The sequence below is a fragment of the Thamnophis sirtalis genome, unplaced genomic scaffold (assembly GCF_051295495.1).
Source record: "Thamnophis sirtalis isolate CommonGarterSnake01/CBP01778 unplaced genomic scaffold, rThaSir2_p1.2 scaffold_2, whole genome shotgun sequence".
NCBI lineage: Eukaryota > Metazoa > Chordata > Lepidosauria > Squamata > Natricidae > Thamnophis > Thamnophis sirtalis.
Window position 1 is genome coordinate 132957635 of NW_028261382.1, and position 23526 is coordinate 132981160.

Consider the following 23526-nt stretch of genomic DNA (forward strand, 5'->3'; position numbering starts at 1 on the left):
CTTTTTAAAAAATTAAAAGATCATAAGCGTTACAGCTTTGCTTATTTCAAGCAAAGGATAATTTCAGTATTTAGTGCATAATGGGCCTATCGATCACACAAACACCAATTACATTATTTTCAACAATTCATATCCACTCAGTATCTCGTTGATGCAGAGTTTTTTTTTACAATGCTGTTTGCAATTTTTCCCGAAGACCATTTCAGCTGTAGGAAGAAAGCAATTATCTTCGTCCTACCTCTTCTAGAGTCTAGAGACCATCTCAGTAAAAAATAAAAAAAGCCTATCCCATGTGCTACGCATCAGCAGAAAGAATGGCAAAAATAACCCACCCCCCTCTGTAAATAAAATTACCAGTAAGAAAGAGAACTGTCTAATAAGTTAGACCTTTACAACTAATCCTTCCAGCTCACAATATCATTAAAAGAGATCTTTCCAAGACTAACTCCTTATTTGGAATACTAATGCAGATCACTGAGAAATTTATTAAAGTAATAAAACTGTGCTTGTTGATTTAAGAATACACATGATATTGAAAATTATGTGCATATATGGAATGGAAAACTGATTACTGAATGTAGAAAAAACAGTAAATAATGAAAGGCAAATGAAATGCTTAGCAAATGATTCAATAATGAGCAATGACTGATAAAAGTGTCTGTAAAGCCTTCTTAGTTGTCTGAAATATTTACTGATAAGTGCATAAAGAATGTTTCTGATCATGTTGGGGTGTATCAGTAGGGAATATGAAGAGATATGTGCGTTTATATGCAGATGACCCAGCTTGTGCACTGAGAATCTGAATGATTTGATTAGACAATATGATGAAACCAGAATATGGCTCTGAAATTCATATATCCGAATTTATACATACATACATACATTCATACATACATACATACATACATACATACATATGGCAGACAGATGGGAGACATATAAATTTAATAAATAAATAAATAGTTTACATTTGTAAAAATGTTTAACAAAGAAATAAAAATGGGGAATTACTGTTCTCTAAAGAAATTAAAATGGCTGTGTATAAGAATAAATTATTTTCTGTTTAGAAGTAAAAGATGCCTACATAAAACTTAAAAGTTGAATGCAGTAGGAATCTGGTACTTGAGGTTGCGGTAACACAAAAGATAGGATCAAGAATGAATGGGTCCTGGATTAATGTGGTTTGAATGAATGACCAGTATAAAAAGGCATGCTCAGATGATTTGGTCATATCAAGAGGATCCAATTGCAAAACAAATGCATGATGGAAGAGGTACAGGAAGATACTGGAAATCTTAGGTACATTTAATATCCTCTAAAAGACAGAAGTCAGAAGTGGAAAAGGCTTCATCTGAAGGAGTTTATGAATGTCATGGAAGTTACAGATGCATAGATAGAATGAATGATGTTATTATAAACTAATTTTACCTATTTTCCTTGTCTCATGCCTGTCTTTGTCTTAACTAGTTCTTCTTTTTTGCATTCTGCAAAATGTTAATTTTCTTGAAAGAGGACAGCATGATGTATGTATTTCAGAGTCCAGATACACAATGATAAAAAAAATAAAGATGAGCTAAGCATAGCCCTTCGGAGCCTTCATAAATAGTGAGATTCTGTTTATAAAATACACCTGCAACTAAAATCAACAAGAAAATTGTTCTTTCTTAACTGACCCTCTTTTAATATATACAATAGTTCAGAGGTGGGTTGCAAATCCCAGCGCTACCAGTTTGCTCAAGCTGACGTGTGACACTTCTGAGCATGCACAAAAGCATCCGGGCGGATGGATGGAGCCTCCCGCTGCCACCACTACCAGTTCACCCAATCCAGGCTGAACTGGAAGCAACCCATCTCTGCAATAGTTCCTACCAGACAACATATCATAATGCCTGTTAGAAAAAAAAAAGAGTTAAATGTTGTATTTTTCTCTTTTGTACACCTTAAGCTTACTGTTACACAAGGACAATTCTCCAGGCATGAATAAAGCTTTTCTATTATAGCTTCCTTATAAACACCTGCTCCAATCAGTCACTGAAAGCAGAGACTAATTTTGCCTTTTTCTATTTTGAGCCATAGCTGATCACTAAGCCCTTATTTATGGTGCTTCACCCTAAAGCATTCTGGAGTCACACTGTTAATGTTTTAAAAGACGCAAGTTGAGCTGCACTTCGGATTTTATTACAGAGCACTTTGTTTGCAGTTTTTTTTATTGTTTAAAGCACCTCCAATTATATGAGTATCTTTTTCTGTTCTTCCTGATGTGTGAAGTATTCCTTTTATTTTTCTTCTTGATTTATGAGTTATATTTCTATTTCAGCTGAATCAAAGGGCTTTCAAACTTTTTTGAAGCAAGTGTCATACTTGAGCAATTCACCACAGGCCACATTTGGAAATATAGGAAGAGTAAAACAAAGAAGGAAACAATGAGGAAATTACTAAATTTGAAGTTGCTCTAGCAAGGCAAGAGCTTAATTAAATATAATTAAATTATAATTAAATTTATTAAAGCATGGAGGTATTGCTTCCCGTGTTTTTAATTTTCTTTTAATAATGTAGTTTGGAGTTTTAGACAAGCCTCGCCCAAGACTTTGAGGAGCCTCATATCAATCGTTTCCTATCATCAGCAGTACTGAAATTATGTACTAGGAATATGACAAAAATTACCATTAAAAGAGAATGCCTATAGCTCAGGGTTGAATTGTGGAATCCCTGGGGCACTCTGAACTGGATTGTTTGCTTGTTGATATTTCATTACCCAACTAGGTAACATCAACAAACGGCAAACTCTAAACTTACACTGACATTACCTAGTTGGATAACAAAATATCCATAAGCAAATAGCAAAATTCAGAGAGCATAAAAAACAACCATCTTTATAAATTGTCTTATCTATTTTGTATATCCTCAAACAGGGGTCATGGATAATGCTAAGTTGAGGCTGAAACATGTATTACGGATATCATTAAATGTTATAGAGACTGGTTTATATTTTGCCAAAGCCAGTTAGACTTATGACAGCTTATAAAACACACTTAAAATATAGCACTAAAATATCTACTGTATAATAACGTACAGGTAAGTCCTCCGTGTACAACCACAATTGATCCCAACATTTCTATTGGTAAATAAGACAGTTGTTAAGTGAGTTTTCCTCCATTTTATGACCTTTCTTGTCACAGTTGTTAAGTTAATCATTGCAGTTATTAAGTTAGTAAATATTAGTAAAGTTAAATGTTAAGTAAATCTGGCTTTCCCATTGAGTTTGCTTGTCAGAATGTCACAAAAAGTCTGTATGAGACCAAGATACTGCAGCGGTCATAAATATGAGCCAGTTGTCAAGAATCTGAATTTTGACCACTTGACCATGGAAATGCTACAACAGTCATAAATGTGAAAAACAGTTATAAATCTCTTTTTTCAGTGCCTTTGTAACTTTGAATGGCCACTAAATAAACTGTTGTAAGTTGAGGACTACCTGTAACACTAAAATCCATAACCAAATAACAGTAATCAATAACAAATACTGTCCTAAATGAATGAATGGATTTTATCAGAACCATAATATGAAGCACCATTCTTCAAAAGAGTTTGTTATGTGCTATGGAGATGTCTGCGCCAGTGTCAGCTACCTTTATGAATAGCATGGGAGTAATTCATAATAATGAAACGGTTAACATGAATAAAATCTGGAAAAGCAGAGATATTAATATAAATACAAAAAGCACGTTAGTTAGGGCCATAGTCTTTCCTATAATGATGTATAGGATTAAGAGATGGACACTAAGAAAAAAAGATTTGATGACTTTGAATTTATGGAGTTGAAGTTCAACACATTTGGTTAGGAACAGATTGAGGAAAATTGGACTGCTTTATTAAGAGCTGCCAGTTCAGAAGGCCAGCATTTAGTTATGATACATGCCTTTTCCAAAATCTTTTGCTTTAATATTTGTAGAGATAAATAGTTTGATGTTGATAGACATAAAAGCATCTGGAAATCATACTTTTATTTACATCTACAATTTAAACTTTGAAGTTATAGAGCTATTCATTCTTTTCACAGCATTTCCTGATTTCCTAAGGAAAAACAATATTCAAATGACACTATCATAGTTATATACTTTATATATTGCACATGTAACAAAGAGATTATAGCTTTTTGGACATCTCAGAAAATAAAAGTAATATGATTTTTTAAACAGGAGCAAGGTCTTTCGATTTCAAAATCTTTCATTTTTCAAAGGTCTTGTAAGGTCCACAAGTGTTTAATTCTGTCATAATAATTTGAAGCATTTTATTTACTTTGCAAATGTAATCACATCTATTTTTTTCCCATTTTTAGGGTCCTAATTCAATCATGATTGTCATGGTAATGCTCTTGAATGTTGGTTTAGCCATTCTTTTTGTCCATTTCCTAACTTGATTGGAATTAAGAAAGGTAAGAATGCTCTTGTACTTCCCATATGGAAATTCTATCCTTCCCCAATATTTTTCCTTTTTAAAACGATTTGTTAACTTTCATGTCTCCCCAATTTAATTTTGGCTATGCCTGACTGTGATTCAACATAGTTACTTAATGATATAACTGTTTTGATCCTTCAGTGAAGTCATGACAACTAGTGGCGTAAGCCCACAGTTCTCAGCAGTTGTGTCATCAGCCTTTTTAATGGCACGAGTCATGTTCAGACACAGGGAAGGAGGCATGGAATTAGGATGGGACACGAGAAATGTGGAAACTTGGAAAATTCAGCCCAAAGGCTTTTGAGGTCCTCTGAAAGCTGAAGCCAGCAGCCACTCTTGGGGGGAAAAAATCATCATCATATACACCAGCTTTCTGAAGCACTCCAACAAATAAAGTATGTTGGTTACTCCATCTGTTTGAACAGAGAGTGTAACTAAACTGGAAATGTACAGAGCTGCACTTTTGTTGATGGAACCGAACAGCTGCCTTACTATTTTGCTGTCTGATGTTTTTGGTGGGGGAGATGGGAAAGTGACTGCCAGAGGAATGTGTTCAGAGGATTCTGTTGCTGTGGAAGAGATTCCAGTATTCACTCCTATCTCATTAGAAGAAATAGTTAGCAGCATCACTCACCAGTCTTATTCCATTACCTGCTGCTTTTAAAATCTCTGCCATTTTCTGGGAGATTGCATTTCATTTGCTTATGCATGATTTCTGCTCACTTGCTATTTATTTAAAGCCTTTGTACAGCAGTAATATAATAATGTTGACCAGCCTGGAAAACTTCCCTGGTTTTTAACCTGCATTGGAGAAAACAAATAAAGCCTGTGCTATAAGCACAGTGAGAATATTTTCTGGCAAAATCTATTTCTACATAATATTTATTTTAAAATGTAAAATAGAAAAGTCATTTTTCGGGATTAGCAGGCAATATACTATGATGACCTTTAAGCCATAGTTTATATCTTCCTGGTTATGCCAGCAAGTAAGATTATTTAAATGCTGTAGGGTTTATCAAGCTATAGCAGCATGCTGAATTAGCAAAGTGGGAGACTTTGAGAAGTGGATTGCCAGTTAGTCAGCAATGTGAGATTTTGCCCAGTTGCGTTCAAATTCTACTAGGATTAAAGCCTCGCCTGATTAGACAGTAAAACCTGTTAATTCAACTTATAGCCATTTTTAAAGCTTACACTTCATGTTGAATACATTCAGGTAGAGCATTTAAATCTTTAACACTGACTATCAGCTTGATGCCTTTAATGTTGCTAAACAAAGTCTGTCATCTTACCTCATCCACTCAAAACTTAAGCCTCAAACTTTAATTTGATTCTTTGTGTCAGTTAGATGTACAGTCCTTTGTTTTGATGATATGATCCATGTTTTATGCTCCCCATTGAAATAAATGTAGTAAAGGAGCATGCTTATTTATTTATCAGAAAACTGTACACGGTGTGATCATTTGGAAAGTCAGCATTTTAATTTGAAATAAAAGGTATAGGACTTGAGTTTTCTTTTATTTTCAGCTCTTAGAAATTATGCTTTTCAATAGATATTTAATCCTATTGTATATTATTATTAATGATTATTATTACTAATACTATTATTTGCATGGTTTAGTAGAAAGTTTTCTCATAATTACATTAGTTATCACAAAAGGCAGCCCATTCTAACTGAAATGGTTTGGAATAATTCTCAGAAATTGGAGCTGCTTAGTGCAGGAAAATAATATAGTGGCATTTTTTGCAGAAATGGGTTGACAGTCCTGTATTTTGACCAGTATGAAATTGAGAAGAACACAAAAAGGCAGCAAATGTAACAACTTTTTTTAAAGAAGCAAAACATAATTTACTTATAAGTTTAGAAAAATATTTCTTCCTTAAGAATCAGAACATTAAATTTTAACAAGCCTTATGTAAACATGCTTATCTACAACAGGCCCCAATTAAGTTGTTGATTATGCTAATTTTGTAACACAATATTACATGTGTATTTAAAAATCCAAAAAGTATAGCTTTTGAAAATTTATAAATTAAACATGTTGTTTCTGTTTATAAATATAATTTATAAGCTTTTTTAAGAGTAAAGCTCCAATAAAAAATTGTTAGTATTTTTCTAAAATGTGCATTGCTGTATTTTACATAAAAGGTTATTTATAGTTGGTTGTAATATTGTACACTACATTTTGGACAGCTTATAATCCTGCCAATGTATTTAAATATGTCACTTTTGTCTATTTAAAATTTCTTGCTGTGAATGAACTCTTTTATCTAATGAGCTGCTTTATTTATAATTTCTGGAAACCAAAATGGATAATGTACAGTTTTCATAACTGTATTTGCTCTAATTAAAGAATAGTATTGGTTACAAATGCATAGATGTCCTTTATTTCTCTCTCTCTCTCTCTCTCTCTCTTTATAGCCAGTTAATGTTTCTTACATTTTCCTTGCTTTTTTAAGGAAAAAACATAAATATTATACAAATAAAACACACCTATGTTACAAGTTCAACTTTATTGTGGTTATATAGACAATATGTCATACAGTGGGACCTCAGGTGCTGACTATAATCCAATCCAGGATTTGGTTGTGACCAGAAGCAAGACTGACTGCATATGTGGGCACATACAAAAAATGGTGTGGAAGGGGAAATTGCTGTGGCAGGGGAAATCACTGCAGCTGTGTTTATTCGGCACCCGAGGATGTGTTCGTGAACTGAGTAAAATATTTAGCAGATTTTTCGGTCGGCACATGAATTGTTCCTAGTCTGAGGCATTCAGGACCGAGGTCCCACTCTATTACCGTATTTTTCAGAGTATAAGATGTACCCTTTTCCCTCAAAAAAGAGGCTGAAAATCTTGGTGTGTCTTATACACTGAATACAGCATTTTTGCCTCCTAAAACCTCGCCCCTTCACCAAAATGGCCATGCAGAGCCTGTAGAAGGCTTTCAGAGAGCTTTTGGGGGCTGGAAAGGCAGAAATGAGTGAAAAACGGGCCGTTATTTGCTCAATTTTGCTCCCCAGCTCCCACAAGTACTCTATAAGCCTCCTAAAGGCTATGCATGCAATTTCTTTGACAAAAATTTGACCCATTTTTGCAAACAAACAAAAAAAAGGCCGTTTTTTGCTAATTTTGGAGAGGACCATCCCCAGGAGCACTCTGTAAGCCCTCTAAAGGCTATTCATGCCTCTTTCCCCCCCCCCCCCCGAAAAACAGGCCATTTGGGGGAGATTTGCAGAGTGCAAAAACTTTTTTTTTATTTGCCACTTCAAAACCTTGGTGCGTCTTATGCTCCAAAAAATATGGTAGGTTCCCTTAGAAATCAATATACAAAGAAACAGAAATAAAGACTTTTATAATGCTACTTTCCAAAATATACTACTATCTTTTTTCATTGCATTTAATGAAGCAAAGCATTGATTCATTCAGTGAATGTTATACTTGCTCTATATATCTTCACTCTTTGTCCCGAGGTAAACTTATGGGACAAAACAGAATCTATGTGTAACCTTTTAAATTCTGTCAGAAAAGATGTTTAGAGTGTATAAGAATATGAAGACCTATAACACTTTAAGGCAGCCACATCTTTTCTTGGGAGTGATTGATTGACTTGCTGCATCCTACAAATAGATACCTTGGTCGATTATAGGCTACATTCCACATTCATTTTATATAGCCATATCCTATTGTTTTTTAATAAGATAGGGCCTTATAAAATATCTTCTTCCTTTTCAAGATGGGACACAGTAACAATCAGCACCTGGAATGAGAAGAGAAAAATGTATTGTTATCCTAGACAAATGAAATGTGCTAAAGGCCAGTAGAGCCTCCAGAGAACTTCATTCTGTGTTGGAGATACACCAGAATTAATAGGTGTATTAATCAAGGAGATTCTTAGTTTATTTGTCTTGTATGCCGCCCACTCCCGAAGGACTCCGGGCGGCTCACAATAGACAAGGGAAGGGGGGATAAATAGACAAAGACAACACTTTAAAAACGCAACATTCACAATTTCCGTGGGGCTGGATGTTTCACAAGCCCCCCGGCCTGCTGGAGCAGCCAGGACTTGGTGGCTTTGCGGAAGGCCGGGAGGGTAGTAAGGGTCCAGATCTCCACGGGGAGGTCATTCCAGAGGGCTGGAGCTGCAACAGAGAAGGCTCTCCCCCGGGAAGTTGCCAGCCGACATTGGCTGGCAGATGGAATCCGGAGGAGACCTAACCTGTGAGATCTAATCGGTCTAAGGGAGGTAATCGGCAGGAGGCGGTCTCTCAGGTACCCAGGTCCGAGTGGGTGGATAAATAGATTGCCTTCTGATGGAAGTCAAGCAGTGGAGGAAGAGTCTGTTTAGGAAAGAGTTTTATTGCTCTTATTAATCAAAGCACAAAACTGAGATCTGCTGATGTGACTACATCTAAGAGAATTAGGCTGAATATTTTCCTTAATGGGTTTTATTTTTAAAAAGGCCAAAGAACAAGGTTCAACTTTTCCCTTCAGCAGTTCTGATCTATATCAGCCCTTTCTATGCTTATGCTAGAATAAAGTTGCATTCTTGTATGGAATGTATTTTACAGTTCCCCTTCTTTCCATGAAAAAAATAGGCGAAAAACCAGTCCATCCTGTGAAGATAATGTTTGGCATTCTCCTTTTTAATGTTTAAAAGGACAGCGAAGCTGATTGTGGCTGGTCTGTAAAGCGCTTTATTTTAAACGAGGTCATGAAGTGAGCCTTAGAATAAAGATTAGATTAAATGATGCACGTTGCTGAGCTTGTTTGTATTGATTGATTACATAAACCATTGGAAAGAAGTACTTCCAACTCAAGAGATTTTCCTACTTTGAAATTATAATATTCCAAAAGAGGTAAGTTTTCAGGTAGATGCAGGACATGCTTCACAGCAGTTCATACTTGTTCAGAGTTACAAAACAACCAGACACAACAATTTGTACATGGATCATTTCAGAAAGCTCGAAGACAATTGAATTCCTTAGCTCTACTATCAAAAAATCATCTTGTGCCAAATTATAATTAGGCATGTGTAGAATAATGCAAACTATAGGAGGGTCCTGAAGGAGCTGCTTTTAGTATTAAAAAAAAGCATGATGACTGATTTTTTTTTCTCCCTGCACTCAAGTTTACAATTAATTATTATTCTTTTTTCTCATTTCCACTCTGATAATAATTCATAGCTATAGAATTTATTCAGTGCTGGAAGCCACCAAATGACCATTTATCTTGAGATTTCAGAACTGTCAGATTCTATCTGTTGAAAACTATATGGCCATCAAAGGTGGGCTATTATTGTGATACTGATATTGGTGTAATGCTTTGTCCAAGAATTTTGTCTCACTAGCCAGTTATACACTGCAAGCAGTGGTGGGTTACTAATTTTTTTATACCGGGTTTTTTTTGGGGGGGGGCATTTGCATGCATGTGTGATACTTCTGTGCATGCGCAAAAGCAGGTGGGCAGAGCTTCCCACCGCCGCTACTACTGATTCACCTGATCCGGGACGAACCGGGAGCAACCCACCTCTGACAACAAGTCATGTAAAGAGCAAAAATTGATAAGTAAGTAATTTGAGACTATAGAAATCATAAAAATAAGTACTGCACAATATATGTGTCATTGATAACCACCAAGCCAATACATTCTACTCCCAGTCATTTTTAATTTTCTGCTTTCTATATCAATAAAGTTATGTTTATAAATTCTGATACCAACAAAGTGCAAAACAGGATGATTGGTTGTACCTTTAAATAAATTCTGATAAAAAGAAGAGGAATTTTTGCAGAAATGCTTTAGCCAAAATTAGTGGATTATTGGGTTTCTAAATGCTCTGAGAAAAAAGTTCCCAGATGGTTAAATTAAAATTTGGATCATTTTTTTCTGCCAGATGGTCTGTGCTGTTTTCTTTAATCCAGTACTTTCATGCATCCGAAACATTGTTAAAAGGAGTAGAATCTTTTTAGAAGAATAATTAGTATTGCTATATTTTAAGATACACTCATACCTTTTTATGCTGCAGCTATAAAAATGAATCATCTTAAATGTAATGTGCGACATTAATTGCCAGATCCATGCTTTTAAGCATAAATCACATGACACAAACAATTCCCTTTGATCCACAATCTTTTAAAACTGTATGCACCTGCCACATGGTGTTTGTATCAAAAAATAAATTTATGTAATAAATTTCTGATAAACATGAGTTTGTGAACAATACAGCACTTTATGAATTGTGCATAAATATGTTGGCAACACCAGAACAAATTATGTAAAGTAGCATGTAAACAGCACATTTATGCACTTTTAGTTTGGTTATATGGAAGATGTCTGGTTTTGAGTAACAAATAAGGATTAATTAGTTCAACTCACATTCAAAACTTATAAACAGTGCAGTGTCATTAGCTCAAGAAGAAAAACAAGCATCATGGAAGAACTATCTGACACATGTATTAATGTTCAATTAGTAACTTTATTTTACAAGTACACCAAGAAAAGTGTACGCAGAACTTATTGTATGAGAATAAAATAGACTGGCTTAAGACCATACAGGTAGTGCGTGACTTTTAACCACAACTGAGCCAGAAAGTTTGGTCATAGTTCATTGCGGTCGTTAGTTGAGTTGTCACATCACCTGACTTGATTTTACAATCATTTTTATAATGTTCATTAAGCAAATCGCGTGGTTGTACATTAAATCCGATTCTAGCTGTCCAAAAAAGTGTTTTTCCTAGAGAATAACAAAAAATATTGCAAAATGTGATCACAATCCCATGGGATACTGCAACTGGTTGTAAATGCGAGCCAATAGCCAAGAAGCCAAAATGCAGTCATGTGATGGTGAGGGTAATGTGGCAGTTGTAACTTTGAGGTTGACAATTTTGTCATAGCTTTGAACAATCATTAAGCGACCAGTCATAAGAACTACTTGTACATTGAATGGTTAAGAGTCAGAGATAATGATGTATTCTGGGTAATGAGAAGAAATAGAAAACTCTGCTTTTACTAAAATCAAACAACCAAAAACAATAACAAAGAACTATTGCAAATAGTTTATACATTAGTTTGCATTTTAGAAGAATAGCAATATTTCATATTTTGAATTTCCCTATTCGAATTCTGAATTGTTTCTTACTAAATAGATACAAAAGTCTGGAGAGAGTCCTTGCTTAATAACCAATCACTTAGCGACCATTCAAAAACATGATGGACTTTCCCACACCTACTTATGACCCATTTTTGAAATTCTGATGGCACCTCTTAGGGCACCTCTTGCTGGCCATGACTTGGCTTGCTTTCTATCATTACTACATAATGATAACATTGATTAGCTGGATGTGATTCTTGTGGGCTCATTTGTTAGTTAGATCTCAACAGTGGCAGGAACACCAACGCAAATATGGTAAAACAATAGGAAGATTGTGGGCATTATGAGTTGATATTCAGAAGATCTCAGGAAGATGAGTATCACATCAATAGCTATAGAAAATCACTTTTGATTTTCCTGTCTCTTGTCCAGAAATAAGATTGAGTACTGCCAAGTAAAATTTCCTATTTTATTTTGATAGTGTTATACTTCAGGATACTCACTTGTTTTTATGATTTAGGAGCACAATCAGTCTGTTGTTTCAGAACTTTAACTGCAAGTCCTGCCAAAGGTAATCTAGGGTTAAATCAAACAATATAATCTCACTGCTGATTATGGAGAAGTAAAAGTCCTCTGAATAGCAGCTATATTGTCACTCTCATATCAGAAATTGCTCTTCTGCATCTATCAGAAGAATAGGTCCTTTCTTGTGTGCTATAAAAAAGAGGAACTTCTCCCCAAGATGTGGAGATCATGCTCTTCAATGTTATAATCAGGACAGAGCTGCCACCAAAATAGCAGCTATATATTAAATTCGGCCTCTCTATAATGCTCAGCTTTTGCACGCCTTACAGATGCAGAGGGGGCAGAGAAATGTACTAACTAGTTTCTGCATGTTTCTACTCAATTACAATGGTTTATACCAGGAGTGGGTTGCTGCCGCCATTACTGCTGGTGCGCAGCCTGCGTGCAATGTGCGTGTGTGTGCACAGTTCCGTGTAAATAGTTCTGCACGCATGCGCAGAACAATTTACAGTGAACTACTCACGCGCCAGACAAGCAGCAGCGAGGGAACAGGTTCAGGGCATGGCAGGCCTGGGTTGCTGCCAGTTCTACGACCCAGGCCTGAATTCCACTACCGGTTTGGCTAAACCAGCAGCAACCCACCTCTGGTTTATACTAAACCATAAAATACCAACATAATGGAAATAACCATTGCTGCTAAAAGCCACTAAAATGTTATTAAAATAACGTTCTGGTAGCAGCTCTCTTGCAAAGATCTAAATAAATATACTGCTTTTCCTGGGAAAGTTCAGCACAGACTTGCTTGTTTTGACACCTTTTGTTAGAAGATATGGTCCACCCACAAATGCAAAGAGAGCAGCTTTCATGTAGGAGGATTATATACAAATACTTGTAATATAGGGAAGCATATAGAGTACTGTATTACATTAAAACAGGGGAAACTCATGTTCAAATCCCTCTTTAACCATTGGTCTGAGTCACTAAATCCCACTTTACAATGTTGTTTTGAGAATAAATTGATGGAGGGCCATTGTGTGTATTTTAGTATGCATGCAATGTAATATGAAAGGCAATAGTTCCTTTTTTAATATTCAGAGGGGTTTGTGACCTGCGTCTTTATCCTTACCTCTTGCCTTTTTCATGCAGAACCACAATATCTAACAATGAGCCCATTAATAAAACTAGAGATAAGTCTTTGATATACACCACTGCAATTACTTCCTCCTCTGTTTCTTGCCTATTTAACACATTAATGAAAACATTTATATTGCTGGAGAACCAGTTTGTGTAGTGATTAAGGCATCAGGCTAGAAACTGGGAGGACATGAGTTCTAGTGCTGCCTAATCTGGCCAAAGCAAGCTGGGTGACTTTGGGCTGGTTCTTCTCTCTCAAGAAGCAGACAACAGCAAAGCATTTCTGAAAAACTTTGCCAAGAAAACTACAGGAACTTGTCCAGGTAGTTGCCAGGAGTCAACATTGACTCAAAGCACACACATGTGTGCATGCGCACTCACACACACACACACACACACACAAACCTTGAGTTGTTCTTGTTCTGATACAACTTGCATGGTGAGTGGTAGCCTAACATTGGGAAAAGCTACCTGTATATTCCCTTTAAAATGATTCTCATATTATGGTGATTATACTGCCTATAATCCACTTGATCCAGAGATGGTATTCAGCAGGTTCTAACCAGTTCTGGAGAACCGGTAGCAGAAATTTTGAGTAGTTCAGAGAACAGATAAATATCAACTCTGACTGGCCCTGGCCCCATTTATTCTCTGCCTCCCAAGTCCCAGCTGATTGGAAGGAAATAGGGATTTTGCAGTAACCTTCCCCAGGAGTGGGGTGGGAATAGAGATTTTACAGTATCCTTCCACTGCCATGCCTACCAAGACATGCCCACCAAGCCGTGCCACGCCCACCAAGACATGCCCACAGAACCGGTATGTCTGACCACATACTGCCTTGACCACATACAGTATGTTAAAGAATTAGAGCTGCTAATCCATAGAATAGGGCTGCACTGGAAACAAAATTCACAACTTTCAGCTCAAGAATATGACAGATAGTCGAATACTACAAGAGAAAGTATAGATTCTGCTGATACACAGCGTAGATGCTTGCAAAAAGCCCATTCAAAATACAATACATCCTGATTTACGCATGCACAATGTAATAACCTGCAAGGGGGAAAGTGATCCAAACATACATCATTGGCATTTGAAAGTTCTTCACTCTTGCAAGTTAGGTATACACCACAAATCTTTTTCATACTATTGTGGGAAAAAGTTATGGACTCCCATAAATTACTCCCATGTTATTTTTTTATATTTCAAATATGCTATGTCAAAATTTGATTTCAAATAAAGATAGGGAAAGTCACCATTCTAAAAATAACTGGAAAACAAAACAGATTTTTTTACTCAGGCATAAACGGTAATTCAAAATTTTTGCACCTTACCCAGGAGGAGCCAATTTTAATTTTTAAGCAATTAACTATTATCCAGTGGTTTGTGTAATCCAAGTTCTAATGCTGTGCTTTCAGAAACATAGGACCTGCACACTCCTTCATTGGAGGTCTAATCTTACTGAGGTAATCATTGATTTATGACCATTAGTTCAACAATCATTCAAAGTTAAAACCATGCTGAAAAAAGTGACCTACGGCTGATCTTCACACTTATAACCCTTGCAGCATCCCTGTACTGTAGTCTTTTGACTAAGGTGGTTGGCAACTAGCATGCATTTGTGACAGTTGCAGCATCCCAGGGTTATGTGATTGTCCTCTGCAACCTTCCCAGCTGGCTTCAAATGTGCAAAGTCCAAGGGGAAAGCCTGATTCACTTAACAACCATGGCAAAAAAAGGTTGTAAAATCAGGCACAATTCACTTAATGATTGCATGGCTTAACTGACATTCTGGTCCCACTTGTGATCACAAGCCAAGAATTACCTGTATAACAAGCTTAGCTTTGCATAATAGCAGAAGCACAAGCCAATTATATTAATCAGTGCAATAACCTAACTACCTCTGCACTCTGACTGCTGTAGCATCAAATATTTACTTGCATCTATTAATAAGCCATTACAAAATTAAAATACAATGAGACCTTTCATGGGACTTAATGTAATTCTGTATTACTTCTAACTATTCCAAATTGATCACAGATTGTTTGAATAGGCATGGGGAGCCTAGATTTTCTATTTATTGCTTTAATTCTTCAGAGTGAATTCATTTATCATTAGAATAATGCTAATTGATAAAATGAGCTGTTTAACCCTGTTCTGCCCTAGGTAGCCTCTCTTTTTAATCTACCCCCATATGCCTAGCATTTATTGTCCTGTTTACGGTGATGGCTCTAATCACTCACTTCATAGCCACCTATAAGCTGAAAACCTTTCATCCGATACCTGAGTCTGGGAACATTCTCATCCTGAGAAGAACCCATGAAGTTCTGCATGGACTAATCTACATTGGATGCTATTTTATTAAAATCTGATTGCCAAACATCACCAACTGTCTACACTAGCTAAACTACAACTACTTTTTACCTTCTCATTTCTTGGCATTTTGCTATCTCTGACCTTATTTGAGTCAGCCAGTAGCTGTTGAGGATGAGAGGATCTGCGTCTGTACTACATGTCAGAATTTTTCCTGTTTGTCTTCCTGTAATAGTATGTGGGGATGACCTGGGGAAATAAAGGGATGAGATGCTGCCTAGGAAACTATCAGATAAAAGGGAGAGGAACCTGCAGCTGAATACTGTAGCAGACAAAAAGAAATTTAGAAAACATCCGCCCTAATCTATCAGACGGTAAAAACATGGCAGGAGATTTGTACTTTCAGATTTGCAAGATAATGTTAATATAGCCCTACAATAAAATAGCTCACCTTGTTATGTTTCCTGTCTGGTTTTCTTGGGAGACTGACATTTCCCCATAATAAAACTTACTCTAGAAATTAAGACAAATTTTGCATAGCCACTTAAATTGCTTATCTCTTGTGTGTCACTTGGCTGCTTCTAAAACTGATTTAAACAATTTGCAATGATCTGGAAATGAGGCCAGGTTAGTACAAATCATGACCACTGCAGATGCCCTTGCCCATTGTCCTACTTCCCATCCTTCCCATCTATGCACAATAGACAACCTTCATTGGGTGACCATTAGGTCTGCCAGTGCCTTTTAGTGATTGTTCCTCCCTCACTTTTCCACATTCTTTTCCTTTGGTTTCCTAGATGTGTTCATGTCTAGATATCTTCACGCACCCTTCTTTCCTTTGACTCTGTGACTTTTCCACCCCATTTATACCACTGTCGTTCCACAGAAATTTTGTGACAATGAAGAATAGAAGGCTCAGATTCATGGAAGAAAAGGCATACCAACTTCCTGAAACTTTACAGCTTCATGGAATATTATATATACATTAGAAACAATAATATATTCATAATGTTTGTCAAGTGGCATTTTTTTACTTGTGAAAGCAGTAGCTGTAAAAATAAGGGCACATTAATTCCATGAAAGCTATCCTAATTGCTTCCTTTCATTAATATTTGTCACTGTAATAGCGAGATGGGCAGCATAGAAATTTAATAAATAAATTTATGTTAAAATAATATTTTAACATTTAAAATATTTCATTGTTGTTAATATTTAATATTTCCTAGTGTGTTACATCCTAAACTTGTAAGCAAATTTTCAGTATCAGACAATGTAACAGATTCAGTCAAAGGAAGCAAGCTTTCAGTCAGTGAGATGGATGTCTATCCCAAGAAATCAATCTGTCAATTCACAAGCCTTCAATTTCTGTTCCCATTTCTAACCTAGTATTCAGTTTTCCCCACTCCTAGGCTTAGTAAAATATCAGGCTCACATACCCTCCTGTGGTACATCATCAGATAATATTTCACAGCCTGCCAGCATAGCAGAGCATAATATCTGTGCAAGTGTAAGATCTTTAAAGATTTATGGCTGTGTTTTCCAAGTTTTTCATCTTGCTTGATACTAACTACTTAAAAATTGTGCCTACCCATAAAGACTTTTTTTAAGGTAGAAAAGGATTACTGTTCCAGCATACTAAGGGTTTTTCTCCACGTCAACCAATAATTAAGGTCTGATTACTTTTTCCTAAAGATATAATGGGCAGTAATCAAAATAAATCCGTAAAAAGAATATAAAATCTAAGATATTTTAGAAGTTTCTGGGTTATTTTTCGCACAGTAAGTGCATAACTTTTATTTGAGCTAAAGAGGATAAAGAAATCTTTTACCAAATTAGCACTTTTGGATTTAAGGCGGATATGGATCTCAATATGCAACTCTAAACCATACATATTAAGGCTTGAAATCATAGTGTGGTTGAAAGACCTAAACTGTATAAGATCATTTCATAGGCTTGCTAAGTAATAGAAGATTTTATCAAATCTACTATGAAGAAGCTTCTGTATGCCATAGATCATAGACCATAGAGAGCAACTATTCTCTTGTAAACTATAATTATGGATTTAAGACCTACCACTGAATCTTATTTCATTACCCTAGTTGTATCTTTGAACTTTCTTATCTACAGGTCAGAAGAGGAGAAAGGATTTGGAAATAAATGGCCTGAAAGTGTAACAGAGTTTGGAAAGAAACAAAAAAGCTGTTAAAATAAATATTTCCACAATCAAAGCTTTTTTTCTTTCAGCAAGAAACAATTCACTGTTAGTCTTCCAGAACTGGTTCTTCTCCCAGCATGTAAAGTTTATGAGATATCGCAGCATTGTGGTTTTATTTATTTATTTTATTTATTCTGTTTTATTATTATTGCAAACCACCTAGGATTATCTTATATGTGGCCATATATATTTCTAAATAAATGCTAGTAGTTAGCATTTTGAGAGTCTTTAGTGAGACCTAAACTTTATGAGACCATCCTAGTAATTCTTCCAAACAAATGTTTCCAAGAAAAATGAACCATTTTATTGATATCAGCCAGCCTGTGAGAAAATCCACGGATCTTCTTTTTGCTACATATGCATGAAGTAGATAGCCACAATTAACCATGAAATAATATGTATGGAATCACACCACTAACAATCTGAAAACATGCTTCAAATGTATCCTGCTTCAGAGTGCTTCTGAAACCTAAACTGAATGCATTGGAAGGAGCCCAAATTGCTAGGGGATGGTGGCACATGAATGCATACATTGCATGCCTTTTATCAAGTTTTATTTACTACACCCCTACATTCTGTTAAGTTAACCTCCTTGATTTCCCAGCATTGGAGAAGCACATGAAAAAAAGAAGAGTAGAACAATTGTGGCTCACTGCTGAGAATGGTTTTTTTTAATGGTGTTCTGTACACTTTAGAAGATATAAAAGGCAACATTTAAAAGACTTCTAAAGCTCCATTGTGATATGGTACAATTAATTTAAGCAGTGTCAGTTGGAATTAGAGTCTAGGCTTTGAGGAGAGCGGCAAATGTTGCAAAGCCCCCATCTTCTAATTACTACGTGCCATGGCAACTGAAAGACATGCCTTGTGTTTTTTTAAAACAATAATATATACTTTTCTCATTGGTGCAAGAATACAGCATGACACGTAGCCAATTGTTCTGTGAGGTTCTTCCTAACTTTTCAGGCTTGTCCATTCAGCAGTTGCATACTTGGCTTTCTTTCTGATTACAGTAGGTAGTTGCCACTGTATTATGCAGGTTAATTCAACCTGATAATGTTACTTAAAGCTCCAGCAGCATGGAAGAAGTCTTTATTATTCTTTAGTGCACTGCTTTCAAAGAGAATCTGACTATAACCTGTTAAATTGCTCACTACAAAATAATGAATAAACATGTTCCAAGAGGGAAGTATACACCATCTGCAAAGCTAAGATTACTTGCCTAAGGAGAAAAACTACATCCAGGATTTAGAGCCAATATGGGGAACCTTTAGCCCTCCACATATTGCTTAATTACAACTCATAGCATTTGTACACTGTTGGATTGCTTCAACTTTTACTCAGTTGAATGGTCATATTCCTTCAAAAGACCACTGAAAAGCCTAAGATTGAGAGCAGAACCAACTTTTGTCGTTTCATCCATAAATTGTGAATATATATAAATTTCAGCCATTACTTTGCCATCCTTTTGTGTTTATCAGTAAAATGAGTTCAACCAAAGTTGAGGCTTAGGTGGCCATATATTCTATTTTACAAAATGCTGCCCTCTATATAAAACCTGACTCCATTTGCAGAATAATTAAATGGCCTTGCTACTATCAACTCTTTTTCCCAAACTCAGAAGGAGTATTAGGCCAAGGACTCAAATTACACTCATTATTCTTAGACCTATGCCTTATGTTGACACCTGCAAATATTCAAGTTTGTTTCCTCCTTCAGATTGTTTCCGGATGGCAATATCGTTTGGTCAGACTAACCAGAAAAGGACAAAAATTACCTAAATCTAATGCATCTAGGAGAAGGGATGCAGTGGCTCAGTGGCTAAGACCCTGACCTTGTCGATCAGAAAGGTCAGCAGTTCGGCGGTCCAAATCCCTAGCATAATGGAGTGAGCTTCCCTTACTTGTCCCAGCTTCTGCCAACCTAGCAGTTTGAGAGCATGTAAAAATGCAAGTAGAAAAATAGGAACCACCTTTGGTGACAAGCAGTAGTGGGTTTCAAATTTTTTTAGAACCTCTTCTGTAGGTGTGGCCTGCTTTGTGGGAGTGGCTTGCTGGCCATGTGACTGGGTGGGAGTGGCTTGCTGGCCATGTGACCAGGTGGGCGTGGCCAACTTGTAAAATGTGGTGAAACTCACTGAACAACACTCATGCTTAGCAACCAAAATATTGGCTCAGAAACTCTGGCATTTGAAGCACGCAAGTCTTAAAGCTGTCAAGTTACAAGACCCTTGCACTCCTAGCCCTTTAGAAAAAAAAACCCAGGGGTGTTCAAACGTGACAGCTTTAAGACTTGTGGACTTCAAGTACCAGAATTCCTCCTCTCGCTCTTCATCTTGATGATTTGCAGACGGGCGGGGGGAGGGAGCTGGAACCGGTTCTAAACGGCACTGTAGATTTGTGGAACCTCTTCTATAGAAGAGGTCAGAACAGGCAGGAACCCACCCCGGTGACAACGTAACAATGTTCCATGTGCCTTCAGCATTTAGTCATGCCGGCAACATGACAGGGAGACATGTTCGGACAGCACTGGTTCTTTGGCTTTGAAACTTAGATAAGCACCACTCCCTAGAGTCAGGAATGACTAGCACATATGTGCGAGGGGCACCTTTACCTTTACCTTTAATGCATCTAGGCTACAAGATCAAGGCACTCACCAGATGGCAACAAAAGCTTGGGGTTTTCTGCATTGCTTTGCTAACATTAGATTACTGGTCCTAGATTACTTCTAGAAGATAAAGGGTAAAAAAAAATGCTATGGCTCAACTCTACTTATGCTTAGGATCCTTTCTGCAGCCATTCTAACTTGAATGGAAGTTGATGACTGACAAAGATTTATGATGGCATAGATGTGGAAATAAGATTGGTATGTATTTCCTTTTTGTTTTTGGAAAACTTCCTTGATTCACATTTCAAGGTGAAGATAAACCAGGAGAAATATCAATAGGTTTTCTCAATAAGCATAATACTTGTAGAAATGAATGGTCATTCTTTTGTATGGCAGGGAATTATTCTGTATTCATACATGCCAATAGACATTTCTCTGTTCCAGAATGGAATGGAAATGAATGTGGATATCGTTTCATCAAGTCACTTTCCTCACTTATTTAAAATAGGCTTTGAGTAACCTCTAGGCTTGCAACTTATAATTGCATGAACTATCAATCTGCATTAGTCATAAGAATAAATATCCCTATGACTATATAGCTTACAGGACCTGGGGCAAGAATTACTTTGCTGACCAAAGTACTTTGTTTCAATTTCTATTTTCTGCTTAAGAAACTCAATGTAAATGGCTTGAAATGGATAAGGAATGAATAGACCTTATTATGAATATCTTGAAAATCTTAACGTCATCCAACTTCCCAAATTACATTTATGGATCTTGAATAAACAGACATGATGACTTCTGCTTCTCTATTTTCATATCATTCTCCTGATTACTTATCAGAAAGAACCATACACTTTTGGTCGCTGAGCAACAATTATGCCTGAGCAGATTGGATCCAACAAGGTGTACATAAAAGCCAAATGCTACCCACAAAATATAGCATCGAAAAGGTATTCCTGCAAAACAAACAAATTTTATAAGTATTGGGGGCGATTCCTGTCCACCTTTTAGAACTAGAAAAGGATTTTTGCAAACCATAATTGTTTTTTATGTCTTGTAGAATGTGGCTTTATCTAGAATATCCTAGAATTCTGCTAGTTGGAAATATTTTTCTATGGTGCCTCTACGTCTGATGTTTCTTTATTCGTGTCAGAAGCCCCTTCAAATTATAATAATGCTTTGAAAGACAGGCAACTAATTGTTCACCATTCAATCTTACTCAAGTTCACTTAGAAGCAGATCCTATTCAATTTAACAGGACTATGAATCTCTTTTTTTTTACTGTGATGTACTCTTTCAATGCAGCATTCACATGCCACCAAAAACATCTTAGTCCTCATAATTCAATTTTATGCATGGTAATTTGGAACTCGGTCTGGGATTGTTCCTTTAATCATTTAAGAAATGGTATAAAAAAAGCCATCAACAATTATTGCTAGTCACAATTTTTTGCATGAGAACCAAACTATCGTCTTAATAATCAAGATATGCATATCAGAGCTGAGATTCACTTACCTTTGCCGGTTCGCAAATGTGAGCACGCTCACATTCTGCATGCACAGGAGGTTGTGCATTACATTGGGGTGGGTGGGCAAAGCCTCCAGCAGCTGCCGCTACTGGTTCACCCGAACTGGTAAGAACCGGCTGAATACCACCTCTGATGCATATATATTTTATGCATATGAAATTAACATTGACTTCTTATTATAAACCACTATTGTGGCAGTAATCATAACAGAACTTCATTAATCCAGGAAGTTACTCCAAACCTTCATCTAAAGACTGCTTAATTCTTTCACAGTAGCATTTTCTCTGCAATTCATCTGTTACTAATCATTACATGCTGTAATGTAGCAGGTTATCTGTGAAACAGTCTTCATCCCATTACATCAGCCCATCCCACCTGGTCAGATAGGTAAGATATCAAGCTAAAGAATTCTGACCGGCATGGTCCAGGAAAAGAGCCTTCTTTACCATTGCTCCCAATTCTGAAATGCCTCCCCCCACCTGAGATAAAGTGGGTCCTCACTATCCTGGCCTTTTGGAAAGTGTGAAAACTTGGCTCTGAGGACTCACAGAGGGACAACGCGCTGGTAAGCATCCTGAAAGCTCTTCGCCTGCCTTTTAACTAACTTAATACTGATTTTTAATACTGATTCATCATTGCCTTTCAAATTTTATAGTGTTTTTATGTTTTAATATTTTATTTGTACGCTGTAAGGGGGGATAGGCAATTTCAAAATTTGGTAAATAAATGTGTAGTCTGATTTCTAAGTTGTTTGCGTAGGTGTAATCCATCCAAAATTCAGCATCCATGACTCCCATGGAATTTAGTGCCACCACATCTTCCAACTACACATCCCAGAAACCTGCAGGTTGAATGGTACATGAAAAGATGGGAAGGGTGTGTTTCCACTCTCTTTCCTGCCTCCCTCTGGACCCTACATCCAATCACCTGGCAGAAAGCCGAATGGCTGCTTTGGAACCAAGGCCAAAATTTGAAATTCCTAATGGAGGTAGGCTGCTGATATTATAAGTAGAAGGCCTGCATTATATGTGTATAGAAGAATGACCCTATGAGTCATGGGTTGTCTAGTTAAATGCTAATCCTTTTAGAATAGAAATACAGACCAATAGTAGTGTATGTGATGTCATACTGCAATCCTTCAACACACATTTAACTTTTTCTTGAAAGTCAATTTTTCCATAAAAATGTCATTCCTAATGCATATTTCAGCCATTATAATGCATAAATCCCAACATCCTCCATAAAGAGGATGAGATATGTAAACTTCCGATAGCCCAGTCTACCTCCTGAAAGCATTAATGATAGCTATTATAGATTAATTATATATTTGTTGGTGATCTTGTCCAATGCAATATAGAGTATCTTTATTTTGTCTAAACACTACTAAGACATTGAAAATTCTTGGTTCAAGCATCATTGTGACTTTGTGCCAGTTATTCTCTCTCAGAGATGTTGTTGTGGGTAAAATATGAGAAAGATGTGTTAAATGTGTTTGTCAACTTGAGTTATTTGTAAAATGAATAAAGGCAGAATGAAAAATAAAATAAAATAATAATAAAATAAAATAAAATAAAATAATAAAATAGAATAAAATAAAATAAAATAAAATAATAAAATAGAATAAAATAAAATAAAATAAAATAATAAAATAGAA

The 23526-nt window shown here is 36.3% G+C and overlaps 2 protein-coding genes across 3 annotated transcripts in view; one reads left to right on the plus strand and one right to left on the minus strand.

Moving 5' to 3' along the window:
- The window catches only part of JPH1 (junctophilin 1), a 56530-nt gene extending 49703 nt beyond the window's left edge, over positions 1 to 6827 (plus strand). Inside the window, exons 5-6 of one of the 2 annotated variants that reach the window (XM_014053128.2) lie at positions 4340 to 4435; positions 4600 to 6827. In XM_014053128.2, the coding sequence (XP_013908603.2) occupies positions 4340 to 4420 (81 nt within the window). In that variant the 3' untranslated portion in view covers positions 4421 to 4435; positions 4600 to 6827. The other variant, XM_087706938.1, reaches the window with a different exon arrangement.
- The window catches only part of GDAP1 (ganglioside induced differentiation associated protein 1), a 357570-nt gene that overhangs the window by 79742 nt on the left and 254302 nt on the right, over positions 1 to 23526 (minus strand). The window lies entirely within an intron of this gene.